General features: G+C 35.6%; 3 protein-coding genes and 1 long non-coding RNA gene across 6 annotated transcripts; 2 read left to right on the forward strand and 2 right to left on the reverse strand.

Annotated features, from left to right (window-relative positions):
* Positions 1-1479: 1479 nt before the first annotated feature.
* Positions 1480-2124, reverse strand: LOC147522099 (uncharacterized). Its single transcript, XR_015212193.1, has 2 exons — positions 2017-2124; positions 1480-1702 (listed from the first exon to the last, which is right to left on the reverse strand). It is a non-coding gene; the product is annotated as an uncharacterized LOC147522099 (long non-coding RNA).
* Positions 2125-2140: 16 nt separating this feature from the next.
* Positions 2141-3374, forward strand: LOC147522100 (expansin-A4-like). Its single transcript, XM_086567167.1, has 2 exons — positions 2141-2150; positions 2570-3374. The coding sequence occupies exons 1-2, from the start codon at positions 2141-2143 to the stop codon at positions 3280-3282; spliced, it is 723 nt and encodes a 240-aa protein (XP_086423293.1). The 3' UTR covers positions 3283-3374.
* A 1349-nt stretch (positions 3375-4723) lies between these two features.
* On the forward strand, positions 4724-11417 carry BGLU40 (beta glucosidase 40). 2 transcript variants are annotated; one of them, XM_086590974.1, is made up of 13 exons: positions 4724-5243; positions 7194-7260; positions 8375-8433; positions 8539-8614; positions 8724-8795; positions 8994-9081; positions 9187-9442; positions 9581-9696; positions 10179-10402; positions 10517-10548; positions 10645-10747; positions 10838-10946; positions 11077-11417. In XM_086590974.1, exons 1-13 carry the CDS (start codon positions 5100-5102, stop codon positions 11249-11251), a joined length of 1521 nt encoding a protein of 506 aa, XP_086447100.1. In that variant the 5' UTR covers positions 4724-5099; the 3' UTR covers positions 11252-11417. The 2 variants fall into 2 exon arrangements, with proteins under 2 accessions (XP_086447100.1, XP_086447108.1); XM_086590982.1 differs by lacking the exon at positions 4724-5243 and adding an exon at positions 6960-7046.
* Positions 11418-11428: 11 nt separating this feature from the next.
* LOC147522102 (expansin-A1-like) lies at positions 11429-12943 on the reverse strand. 2 transcript variants are annotated; one of them, XM_086591002.1, is made up of 2 exons: positions 12727-12943; positions 11429-12130 (listed from the first exon to the last, which is right to left on the reverse strand). In XM_086591002.1, the coding sequence occupies exons 1-2, from the start codon at positions 12926-12928 to the stop codon at positions 11517-11519; spliced, it is 816 nt and encodes a 271-aa protein (XP_086447128.1). In that variant the 5' UTR covers positions 12929-12943; the 3' UTR covers positions 11429-11516. The 2 variants fall into 2 exon arrangements, with proteins under 2 accessions (XP_086447128.1, XP_086447119.1); XM_086590993.1 differs by having other exon boundaries at positions 12715-12931.
* Between the last annotated feature and the right edge of the window lie 551 nt (positions 12944-13494).

The following is a 13494-nucleotide window of genomic DNA, read 5'->3' on the forward strand; positions in this document are numbered from 1 at the left end:
TTATTATCCTCGATGATATTTTTAAGTTGGGACTAGGGAATAATAGTCTAATATATATGCACACACCATTATGCACGTGTACAATATACATGCATACACCATTATGCATGTGTGTAACAAACACTCACTGCATGTGTGCAACAAACACTCACTGCATGTGTATATATTACACTTACACATGCAAACACCATTATACATGTGTACAGTACCACACCATTATACATGAACAATACCACACATGAAAACAACACTATGCATGTGTATACCACACATGCACACACCATTATCTATATGTACAACACACATGTAAATACCACTATGTATGTGAATAACACACATGTAAGAGCATCTCTAGGTGGAGGCATCAACTGCATATATATTTGCCTTCACCATTCGGAATTTCGCTAAAAACTATCTCTAGGTGGAGGCAAATGTTGAGGTATCAACTGTCGTCTAGCCGCATCCGTAGAGGCAAATTTGCAATTTCAGATATAGATACGGTGTGACAGTGGTAGTGTCGCGCGTCATTTCTAATGTCGCGTGTTTTTTTTTTCCTAGCGCAATAGTGGGAATGTCGCGTGGGGTTTTTCTTAAAAAACTATCACCACTTTTTGAGGTTAAAGAGAATTTTAATAATTATAATTAAAGACTAGTTTGGACCCACTTTTAACAAAAAAAAAGTTAAATAAACAAATTGGCCACTATTAACTAGATTTGTTTATATCACCTAAAATTGGTCATTGTTTGCGGTTGTTTGCTTCAAATCTAGCCTCAAACATAACGCTTGATGCCTCCACCACCTAGAGATGCTCTAAAGTTGTATGCTAAATATTATATATATACTTTTGTTTGAATTTGTTTAAATTATATTTACATAATTGTTTTACTTATACAAATTTGCATTTTCCCATTAATTTAAATTTTACATAGTTGTTTTTGAATGTAGATGTGATAGAGTGGTTATTTAATTGGATGTGGTAGAATAGTTATTGAGAATGTCCACATTTATCTTAATTTTAGTGGATCCCAAATGATCAAGTCTGATTGGCTAATTATGTTTTTATTTATTTATTTAAAAAAAATTAAAACACTTAAAAAGGCAAAACCGTCTTTTTCTACGTTTTATGTCCTAGAACCATAATTCCCACCCGCGCATGCCTAGAGCCATAATTCTAGGGCTGGTCATCGAGCTACTTGAGTTGAGTATTGACATGCTCAAGCTCGACTCGCACCTTTAGCGAGCCTGCTCGAGCTCGACTCGAACTTGATTTCGAGTTTAATATTGGGCTCCAACTCGACTCGCTCAATTGTTTGAAGAACTCGAGCTCAACTCGACTCGTCTCGTTTTACACTACGAGCTTGAGTTCGAACTCAAGTTAATACTCATTTGAACTCGAATTTCAGCTTAAACTCGAAAAAAAAAATGTCAACAAGATTGCAGCATCAAATTTAAGTGTATTTTGTCTACTCTGGAACAAAAAAATAGATAACCCTGCATATACCATTGCATTGCTAGTAGATTTCTTCCAATTACAGTATTACATTCCAAAATCCAAAAGAATTTTAATACAAAAAAGAAAAAAGACAACAACAATCTTGCTTTAAATGCGGAATGTGCACATTGATCTTTTAGTGTTTGCACCTACAAGTACTTTGTTCAGCTCTAGCTCCAACTCTCTGAAGAGCATTTGCGAAGTTCTTACTGCAAAATGGGTTGTTTTATAAAAAACTGGTAACTTTCAAATAAAGATAAACTGAAAACCAAAATTATATACCTCAACAATCAACTAATATGTTAAAAAAACTTTTTCATGAAGGATGAATCTCATTGTCAATACCAACAGAAAAACAAGCTCTCAATATGAACTCAATCACAATTTAGGACGACCAATCGGTCACAACTTCAAATCAAATCAAATACCATGCTTTTACCTAAATTTCTACAAATACCACACACCCAAATCAAAATCCATATAGTTGTTTTACCTAAACAAAACATAAAATGTAATTACAAACCTGTGTATTAAAAAAAGTGTCAATATATTCCCTTGAGCATAGCATATAAGATGAGAGTGTGAGAGTTAGGGTTTAAAATTTTGGGTTGTTAGATGTGGCTGTTGATTGTTATGGTTGATGGATAATGACTTTAAGTATGTTGGGGTGTTGGGCTTGGGCAACTGGATAGTGGGTATGGGTCATAGCTTTTGTAGACTTGTAGGACGTAAAATATTGAACTGGATATGGGTTTATAAAACGAGTAGCTCACGAGCTACTCGAGCTCGAGCTTGACTCTAATAGTTCGCGAGCTACTTGAGATCGAACTCGAATTACTCGCTATCTAGAATGAGCTTAAGATTAAGCTCAAGCTTGGCTCATATTTTTATGCGGACGAGTTTGAGTTGAGCCTTCGGCGAGCCGAGCTCGAGTTATCGCGAGTAGCTCGACTCGATGACCAGCCCTACGTAATTCCCTGCCAAATCTGGCCTATGGGTCCGATTTCTGATTTCGAGAAATGGCTTCAGACCAAAAAAGGTCCATATCAAGCATATCTTGTATAAGCCCAACTCAGGCCTGGTAACCCTGATCCCCGTCCCAAAGCAAACTAATCACCATTACCTTAACTCCTTAAGTGCTCTGAATTTAATTAAATCGATCTTAATTTTGGTTCGCTTTTTGTGCATCACAGAGGGAGCTTGTGGCTATGACGACCTAATCAAACAAGGCTACGGCTTAGCAAACACGGCATTGAGCTCAGCCCTATACGATAACGGCAGTTCATGTGGTTCATGCTATGAGATCAAGTGTGACAACTCTCCGTCGTGCCACCCAGGTTCAATCACGGTGACAGCTACAAACTTTTGCCCTGGTGGGGGCGATGGCTGGTGTGACGTACCTAAAAAACATTTCGACCTATCACAACCCATGTTTCTGAAAATTGGCGAATACAAGGCTGGGGAAATTCCAGTTCAATATCGCCGTGTTCCATGTGCAAAATCCGGTGGAATTAAATTTGAAATAAATGGCAATCATGATTTCTTACTTGTATTAGTTTTTAACGTTGGAGGTGCTGGAGATGTTCATGAGGTATCAATAAAAGGTTCTGCGACTGGTTGGATGAAAATGACAAGGAATTATGGACAGAAATGGCAGAATGGGACACCATTACAAGGGCAAACCTTATCGTTCCAAGTGACTACTAGTGATGGTAAGATGGTGCAGTCTGATAACGTTGCACCCACTAATTGGCAATTTGGCCAAAGTTACGAAGGAAAGCAATTTTAGTTGTATGGATTATTTAGAATAAATGTTCTAAAATAAAAATTGTATGATGAGATTGGAATTTTTCTCTTAAGAAATAATAATCATTCTTCTGGCCAATAGCATTTCTGTAAAAATAATCTTTAGAGACGCATATTACAACTCTTTAAATTAATTTGCTCAAGAAATATTTAAAGATAAAGAAAACTTAGAAATCACCACTTCTGTCAGTTTCAATTTTTGCCTAACAGACAAAAGAACGGCATTTTGTAAAAATAAATAAAAAAATGTTCCTAATCTATCATCAAATAAAAAAGCCTGTATTTTAATAAAAGAATGTCTTCAGTGCGTCGAGATGTATGGGCTTTTGGATCAGTATTTCTTTGTTGAAATACACTCTCACTTCTGTGTGTGAGCACCCTAGATTCATCTTCACTTTCTCTTTTCTGCGCACCCTAGATTTACCTTTTTAATAGACGGGTGATGAGATCCCACCAACAAAAAAAACCACTGGTTTCTCAAAACTCAAAAGAGCGTGAACTGTGATTAGATTGCTTCCAGAAATCATGCTAGAACCATATATCTGACATAATAAATAAATAAAAGTCTCAACGACCCCCTTGAACAGTTGAACATACCTACATAAATTCCTGTTATGGCACATTGAGTATTTGAGTGCATTATGGAAACTGGAAAGTAGTCACTGCAGTGAAATTCGTGACACAATGTTCTTAATCTAACTGATTCCATATATGTGCATTGATATTTTTTCTTAAAGCTTTCATTTCAATAATACGTACCATGGCATGGCATACTAATAGTACCATAAATAATTGGGTTAAATAATTTCACTCAAACTCATGGTAAGAAATGGAGCTCAAAGAAAGAAACTATGTTTTTTCCTGCCGGTTTTCCTTCATTCGAACTTGAATAAACTATAAAGTATAAGCTACTGAACTATTCACCCGTTTTATTTTGAAGTAATACCACTTTTCTTTATGAGAAAGCAAATTAAGGGAACAAATTAATTCCAAAATATATGCATAGTACTATAGTAGTACTGTGCTATACAAAATCACTCGAAGCTGTTGAACACTTGCACGGTTGCACCAACAATGTATCTTGTTCTTTACCAAAAAAAAAACAAGATGAATAATGCATCTTGTTTACTCCAGCGTTTGTACAGCTGGATGTATTGTTCAGAATTGGCGTCATTTGTTGATCATTGAAGTGGCCAATAGACTTTTCACAATTAAATTCCTTTCACATTACAAGGCGAGAAGGCAAATCCTCATTCATCATTATAAGCCAAGAAGCAGGGAGATCTACGATTTATCAACACGTACACTAAACACGATAATCACATTTTTGCTGTGAAATAAGTCAAATAACTCGTCTGTATACAATATGAACATAATATATTATGAGTCTGTATAATATAGTACATATATTATGTACTAGGACGAAGGAAAAATATTGAGGGGAATGTCGGCCAACTAATGTAGATGGTGGGTAATGGCCTAATGGGGTATGTTACAGGCGTACAGGAGTTACAGCAACAATTCAAATTAACCACCCAAACACACTTACACACTAGATAACAGGAAAACTAAATTACAAGAACAGCCAATAATAATCCAATCCAAAACTTCAAACAACACTAATTCCAAAGTCATATATGAATACGTGAAAAAGGAGACTAACTTGTATAGTTGCATTTATCAGCCTCCTCTTCCACCACACTCTATATCTTTCTTTCACATTTTCCTTTCTCACTATAAATTCTGATTATTAGTTTTTTGTTCTCAACACAAGAAGTTACGTAGGCCTTCAGAGAAGATATGATGTTCAGAAAATGCTTTCTTCTTGTTTTTGTTTTGTTAGTTTTTGAGACTAGAAGAAGTTCTTCTCAGAATACTTCACAGATTAATAGAGGAAGTTTTCCAAAGGGATTTGTTTTTGGTACTGCATCTGCGTCTTATCAGGTTGGTGCTTCTCTCTTATTTTGATATACTTCTCACTTTTGTGGAATTATTGTTCATAAGAAGAATTTCGATATATGAAAGCCAGTGTTTGTTTTCATAATCAAACTATGTTAAAAACTTTATTTTTGAAGAAATATCGAGGGATTAGATCAAAATAAGACCTTGTTTAATTTTCTATTCGTGATGTAGTACTTGCAGTTATGTTTGTTATGGATAAGCTAAAAATCCGTATACATTTCCGGAACTCTTTCAGGTTATTAACTACCAAGTACCAACACAACTCTGTTCATCGAAAAAAAAAAAACTACCAACACAACTCTTGTACCTGGTTTGCTGCTCACACCGAACGGATAGAAATCCACATTTTAAAAAAAAAAACTATAGCTCATGTGGTAGTTAAGTTGTTATATACTTATATCTCCATACGTGGTAACAGACAATATATCATGTAAAGGCGTGGCAAACTAAAGGCATGTTAGTTTTGCCTTGTCATTGGAACTTGCATAAGTCACGGATGCTGAAGTTAGATCTCTCTGTGAGCCTGACACAATAGGACACAGAGATTTTTCAGAAGGGCATCACCTTAGCTAGAAGCGTAAATGAAGACAACAATTGCGTATACTATTGCCTTTTTACAAAGTTCCTATGGCCTTAATGCCTTATACACGGATTTATAATTTGGCATTAGCCTATAGGTTAGACGTTGCGAATTCAAGGTACATAGTTTCATCATACATGATCACATGGACGGGGAGGTTGGTAAGTGAAAAAAACAGCCAAAATAAATAGATTGTTGATTACAAGTTTATAAGGTAAGTGTAAACCCCCATGGATAACCAAATGGAGGTTCCATAACATATTTATTATAGGTTTTGTTAAGTTCTTATACTGCTACTGCTGTGTGCGTAGATTGTAAGTAACTCTTCATATATTCCCCACAACCACCTTTCATCAATACAAATTTTTGTTTACTGAGAAAAAAAAATATATAGAACAATAACCATAGCCAAAATTAAGCAAGCAAACTTATGATCCCGTTTAAAGTTATGTTATGTTGTCGGATGGTAGGATGGTACTAGGGCTATACAGCACAAAATGTTAAAACACCGTGTCAATTTATTTCCTATATGTAGTTTTTTTTTTATCCACACATATATTATGCATTGCTGAAAAGGATGGCATCTGTAGCCATCTCGCTCGGACTCACATCAGAATTATTTTCATTACAAACAAAACAAGAAAATTATTTTAGATGGGTACCCATTTTAGATATACGGATTTCAGTTCGGAATCGCAAACTATGACTAGGGCTATACAGCACAAAATGTTAAAATTGTCGTGTCAAAATTTATTTCCTATATGTAGACATTTTTTCGTCCAATGCAAGAAAGTATTATGACATTGTTGAAAAAAATGGCATTTGTAATACTTTGCCCATGAGATATTGACTCACATCAGAATTATTTTCATTACAAACAAAACAAGAAAATTATTTTAGATGGGTATTTATTTATTGTTAAAACTTTTATTAGTACAGTATATTTGAAAAAATAAATGTAGTTTGGTTTCTATTTAAAAAAATATTTTTTGATCCAAAAATTGTCCCAAAAACTGTTTTATGAAATATCTATAGTTTGACTTAAGGTAAAAACTATACATCAAATATTTTCGTCGGAATGCCAAGAAAGTATGACTCGACAAGTGTTAAATTAAAATCGGGGTTTTGTAATACTTTGCCCATGAGATATTGAGAGATGCACGTTCTAGAAAGGTCAAAGTTATTTAACGAAGAAAAAAATAGAGGTTAAGGTTTTACCAAGAATCACCACATGCTCATGTATCGCGAAATTTTGAAAACATTTTTTATGCAAAACAAAATAATTGACAATTTTTTTTGCTGTACGTTCTTCTAAGTTCCAATAATTTTACTCGATTGTTTTGTTCATCCAGTATGAAGGTGCAGTAAAAGTGGATGGGAGAGGAATGACTATCTGGGACACTTTCGCGCATCGGTTTGGTAAGTTTTTTTTTTTTTTTTGAGAGCCTTCAAGTGTTCATTTTTTCTTGTTAGATTGACTCACAATCCAAATGGAACGCATGCATAAATTGCATCACATGGTTAATTGATGAGTAAAGCTATCACTATCCCGAGTTTTTAATTGTTTTTAAATTATTTCTTAAGATTGATAAAGGGTGATCTTTGACACACCCATAAAAACACTTTGGCATTCCATAACTAACTTAAGTTTTTGTCATATCCTAATAACCGTTTCAATCCAATAATATCTCTCAAATTAATTTAAAATATTTTTAATAAGAACAAAAGGATTAAAAAATAATAATAATAACAACATGTCTTTTTGTACTTGTTATTTAAAAAAAATAAATCAATATCACTTTTTTTCTTTTGAAAGAAGAATACGATGAACACGTTCTTTTTAAGTTACAAGTGAACGTAGAGTATCTAGGGTTTAATTTGTATAGAGTCCTACAATGTATATTAAATAAACAATTTGTTTTGTCTTGGGTACACCTAATAAAAAAAATAGTAATTTAAAATTAAAAACCTAATAAATATGTTTAAAATTTATTTTATTTATTTATTTTAAAATTAGAATACGAAAGTGTTTTTATACCCTTGATAAACTGATACTTCACGGATATTCTCAACACAGACAATATTGTAAAGACATTAAACCTGGATAAAATGAATTTTGCCTGGAAAAAAAAAAGAAAAGAAATATAACCTGATACTTCGACGACAATTCATCATTGGAAAGTAGAATGTATAGGGATCAAAATATAGTTCTTTCCTTCTTCGTTTTGTCTTTTCTCAAAAGATTAACAAATTTTTCATTCAACTTAGCCAAGAACACGAAATATATAGCCCAGGCTGATAGTATTGCTGAACAGCAAAAAGTCTACGTTGGAAATGTCTACAAAAACTTTATAGCCCAAGACCAATCTTAAGCCCACCGACCCTTATCAAGGGCCCACAACAACAAACTCATAAAATTGGAAAGAGGGGGAACAGAATGCCTATGGGACTGAGACAGTATCAACTTGTTTCATTTTAAAATTTGCAATTCGTTCTCTGTTTTTTCCCGTAACTTTAAGCCTTCGTCATTCAGGTAAGGTAGCTGATTTTAGCAATGGTGATGTTGCTGTGGACCAGTATCACCGTTACTTGGTAAGCTTATTTACCTCTGTATGTGAGACGACATATTATAATTAGTACCTTTGTTTTTAGAGTAACAAGTTGTTTTACTTTTTGTTTTCATTTGTTCAAATATAGGACGACATACAACTTATGAAAGACATGGGAATGGATGCTTACCGATTTTCAATTGCATGGTCTCGGATATTCCCTAGTACGAATTATCAAGATGGAGTTAGTTTTTATTCTTTTTCGAATGAATGAACGCTCATTTTATGAAAAAAACAACTTACATAATGTTAATATTGTTTTTTCTTCTACAGATGGAAGTGGAAATATAAACCAGGCAGGGATTGATCATTACAATAACTTCATCAATGCTTTACTAGCCAATGGTACTAGCAAACTTTTACTGTTGTACAGTGAACTACAGAACCCTAAAGAAGATATCATTCTGGAAAAAACATTGAAAACATTCGTAACAAGAAGAAATCATTTTAGAAATGTATAGTCATTAAGCAATTGGTTAATGGTTGCTTACTGAGACACACATTATTAAATATTGGTGTTAACTTGAGGGACTGAATCTGCAGGAATTGAACCTTATGTGACACTTTATCATTGGGATCTTCCTCAAGCCTTAGAAGACAAGTACAAGGGATGGCTTGACCCTCAAATCATGTAATCTTATTATTTACACGATATTTAATAAATCCATCCAAATTAAAAACTTGTTGAAGTCGACATTAAACTTTATCAATTGAATGGCGACGTTCATTTATGCAGAAAGGACTATGCAATCTATGCAGAGACGTGCTTTCAAAAGTTTGGTGATAGGGTGAAGCATTGGATAACATTCAATGAACCACATACATTTGCAATACAAGGCTATGATGTTGGCCTACAAGCACCAGGCCGGTGTTCCATCCTTCTCCATCTCTTCTGTAGAGCTGGGAATTCGGCAACCGAACCCTACATTGTTGCGCACAATGTTCTCCTCTCTCATGCGGCAGCTGTAGACATTTACCGGAAAAGATACAAGGTAAGTTTATTTTTATCTTTCGGTTTGGACAGCACAGGAGAAAAAACATATAAATCATATAACCATGACTTTTAACCATGTTGCACAATTGAAGTTTTAACCATCCAGTGAGTTATATATGTGTTTGCCTATTTGCAGTCAAAACAAAATGGATCCCTTGGCATATCTTTTGATGTTATTTGGTACGAACCATCAACAAACTCAACGGACGACATTGAAGCAACACAAAGGGCTCAAGATTTTCAGTTGGGCTGGTAATACAACTTAGCGTGTCCTGTTTCTTTTCATCAACTGTTCTACATTTTTCATGGGTCTAATCAATAAGTCAATGTCTAAAGCTGTGTACCATGACACAAATTTGTGCTTAGATTTGTATATCAGTGCTTCTTCTCTGCTGCAGCAAATTCCTATATATATGGTTTTGGCCACAAAAAAATATACTGGTTGATAGAACCCAGCCCTCATCCAGCTAGAAGTGTGTATCCAAAAGCAACACCGGTGGGTGGGTGGATGGATGAGGGTTCTACAAACTTTTTGATAAGACCTAGGATAACCACTTCACGGTACTGCTCTGTCCCAGTCCAGTGTCACTGCTGGACTTACTATTGCCTATGGCTAGGGTGATAGGAACTAGGAAGTTCATTCACCTTAGTTTGAGCGGCACTGTGATTTTGCCTGAATAGTACATTCTAAGGACTATTCTGCAATTTAAACTAATGACAGGATCGCATTGCAGGTTTTTGGACCCTTTGGTTTTTGGCGATTATCCAAGTTCAATGAGGGATAGAGTTGGAGACAGATTACCAACATTTTCAAATACTGAGGCTGCCCTTGTTAAAGGATCTTATGATTTTGTGGGGATAAATCACTATACCACCTTTTACGCGAAGAAAAATTCAACAAGAATAATAGGCAATCTATTGAACGACAGCCTATCAGATTCCGGTGCAATTACTCTTCGTAAGTTTTAGCAACTTTGTCGTTTATTACAATATTCCTGTAACTGAAGCCAAATGGCTCCTACGGATGTTATTGGAAGCTTACCACACGCATTATTTTTCTCTTTTTTTTCAGCTTTCAGAGGACTTAAACCAATAGGAGATAGGGTAAGCCCTAGGAAAATGATTGCTACCTTTACAAGTTTGCAGCGTCTTTAATTACGCTTTTCTTTCTAGATATAATTTAACGTTGAACTATTACAGGCATCATCAATATGGTTGTACATTGTACCTCGTGGGATTAGAAGCCTAATGAACTACATTAAGCAAAAATATGGGAATCCGCTTGTTATAATCACCGAAAATGGTAACAGCCATGAAGTGAAACATGTGTTATATATTAAAAAACCTTACTAGGCATAAGCTGATTGCGTATGTCTATTTCTGAACTTTGCAGGGATGGATGATCCAAATGACCCATTTAAATCTATCAAAGATTGTCTCAAGGATGAGAAAAGGATCAAATATCATAATGACTATCTCACTAACTTAGTAGCCGCTATCAAGTAAGTATGCTTAATTATATTCACCACAGAAGTTGGTTTTTGTAGCAGGTCGGATTCAATACAATTAAGATGGGCCTTTCAATCTTCAGATATTATCCAGGCCTTATTTTTCTTGTTTTCATGTATGCAGGGAAGATGGATGCAATGTAAGAGGATATTTTGCATGGTCACTCTTGGATAATTGGGAGTGGGCAGCAGGTTTCACTTCTAGGTTTGGGTTATATTTTGTGGATTACAATGACAAGCTCAAGAGATATCCCAAGGATTCTGTTCAATGGTTCAAAAAATTCTTGACCACCACTTGAGCTTATAAGGTGTTGCACGTGTGCTATTGTTTCGCATTAAGAATGAGAAAATGATTGATTACTTTTTATGTTCAAGCAAGTCAGTGCTCTTCATCCCTAAATGTTGTTCAGGTGTTAAGACCCAGTTCAAGTTGTTATACATGAAAATTGGATTTTATGGAGCTAATCAAGATTATGTAGACTAACAAGAGAAGTTCATATTATTCATTCAATTGCGTACATGACTTTAGCCTTCGAACGCTTGACATCAAACTCGTAACTCGCGTCATCTAAACTGTCCTCCACGAAAAGTCTGCCCGAAGCGCCAGCCGCCAGATGCGACATTATCAGACTGGACCATCTGACCATCACTCGTAGTCACTTGGAAGGACAAGGGTTGGCCTAATAATTGTGCTGAAGTTTGCCAATTTGCGCCCCAATTATGCGACATTTGTATCCAATCCGTCTCTGTTCCCTTGATCTTAACACTTGAAATATCACCAACACCTCCTACATTGTACACTAGTACCAGTATCCAGTAAGGATTGCCTTTGATTTCAAATTGCATGCCACCTCTTTTTGGACATAGCACGCGTCGGTAATAAACTGGAACAATGCCAGCTACATATTGTGCAATTTTGCGAAACATGGGCTGTGATAGATCAAAATGCTTTTGAGGGGGGTTACACCAATTTCCTGTGGGCTTGCTGTAGTTTGCTGGACAGAAATTTGTTGCAGTTACATGAATCACACTATCTAGACACCATTTCGATGACTGGTCGCAAACAATTTCATAGCAGGCACCACATGTAAACCCATCGTTGAAGAGTGCAGCGCTTAAGGCTGCTGTTTCAAGGCCGTAACCTTGTTCAATTAAATCGCCATAGCCACAAGCTCCCTCTGTGTGATAATCAAACCGTAACAAAATATTTAGCCATTGGGGATTGAAAAGCAAAAAACACTACCTCATAAGGCTTGAAATCCGAACCTTTTGTTTATGGGCCACTGAAGCCCAAAAGTAGTAAACTATACCGAATGAACGGTTAGGGTCAAGGTTTTTATGTAGTGGGCCCAAAGTGTGCTACGGGACCGAGCCATTTTGTTGATTTGTTCTGCCCATACACTTCTTCATGCCTGGTCAATTTGAGGGGATTTTTCATTTTTCCTCTTTTAAAGTTTTGTCGAACTTATGATCTAAATTTCAGTGAGAGATTTCTCTACGTATTGGGAATCAAACGCAGTTCCAATTTCTCTTTTTCTCCATCTTTTTTCAGGAACATTAGATCGAGTACTAAATTTTGATCATGGAGATCAGGGAAAAGTTTTGAACCAAGCCAATTATATATTTGGATTAAGGCTGTTACCAAGGCTACGATACGTATATACTGAACCTAGAAGTGACATAAATTTCATTAGAAACTACCTATATTCATTTTTTTTTCAGTAAATAATGAATGAAAGTTGATCCAAGTTAAGAAACTCACGCATGGTTTCACCCCCTTGCATGTCACCATAAAATGTTGCATGAGCAGCTTGCCATCCATTTCCTTGGGGCTTCCATGCATTATCTCCAAGCACACCTGCAATCGCATAAAGCCATGCCATGACAATGATCAAAAGCAAAGAAACACAGCTCATTGTTACAAATTCTGTACTCACGAAGTACTTGAGCTTTACACGGTTGTTTAGGGAGCTCATGTATTTATACACAAAATTGAGGTGGCCGGTCAAGTAGTGAAGGATAGAGTGAAATTAATTGCATTTGATTCTCTAGTAATTAACGATAAGAAAGATTTCTTATTCTGGCATTCGCTAATACGAAAAATCTATCGCGTCCGTTCAATATAGTATGTATGGCATGTTTGTAGATGATCTCGATGGTTTGATCAATGGGTAGTTTAATTATTGGCCTTTTTAGTTGACTACTCAACAATGAAATTCTTACATGTGTTCTTAGTCTTCCTCAGGAGATTCCAATAGTTAATGTCAAATCTACGGCTGAACATGTGGTTTTACTCTTTTACTTCTAGTCAAAATGTGTGAAAATGAAGGTTGAGTAGCAGAAAGTGAATCAACATTGGAAGTAATGGGTTAGTTCAGCAGCATGTGTATCGGGTATAACCTGTTGAGTATGGTGTAGGACGGTCATGGTTGGGATGGGATATGGAAACAAGAGTGGGAGAAATGATTGGGTTAGAATTGGCGCATGGGCTATGATTGTTATCAACTGGAGAAGATATACTAGTGGAAGGCAATTTAAGGTG

The sequence above is a fragment of the Coptis chinensis genome, chromosome 1 (assembly GCF_015680905.1).
Source record: "Coptis chinensis isolate HL-2020 chromosome 1, ASM1568090v1, whole genome shotgun sequence".
NCBI classification, from domain to species: domain Eukaryota; kingdom Viridiplantae; phylum Streptophyta; class Magnoliopsida; order Ranunculales; family Ranunculaceae; genus Coptis; species Coptis chinensis.

Bases quoted from the DNA above. Each gene is read 5' to 3' on its own strand.
- LOC147522102 (XM_086590993.1), bottom strand. From the start codon at position 12,928: ATGAGCTCCCTAAACAACCGTGTAAAGCTCAAGTACTTCGTGAGTACA. The intron at 12,131-12,714 runs GTGAGTTTCTTA...ATTATCACACAG, and splicing joins GCAAGGGGGTGAAACCATGC to AGGGAGCTTGTGGCTATGGC.
- BGLU40 (XM_086590974.1), top strand. From the start codon at position 5,100: ATGATGTTCAGAAAATGCTTTCTTCTTGTTTTTGTTTTGTTAGTTTTT. The intron at 7,261-8,374 runs GTAAGTTTTTTT...TTCGTCATTCAG, and splicing joins CACTTTCGCGCATCGGTTTG to GTAAGGTAGCTGATTTTAGC. The intron at 10,748-10,837 runs GTAACAGCCATG...TGAACTTTGCAG, and splicing joins TGTTATAATCACCGAAAATG to GGATGGATGATCCAAATGAC.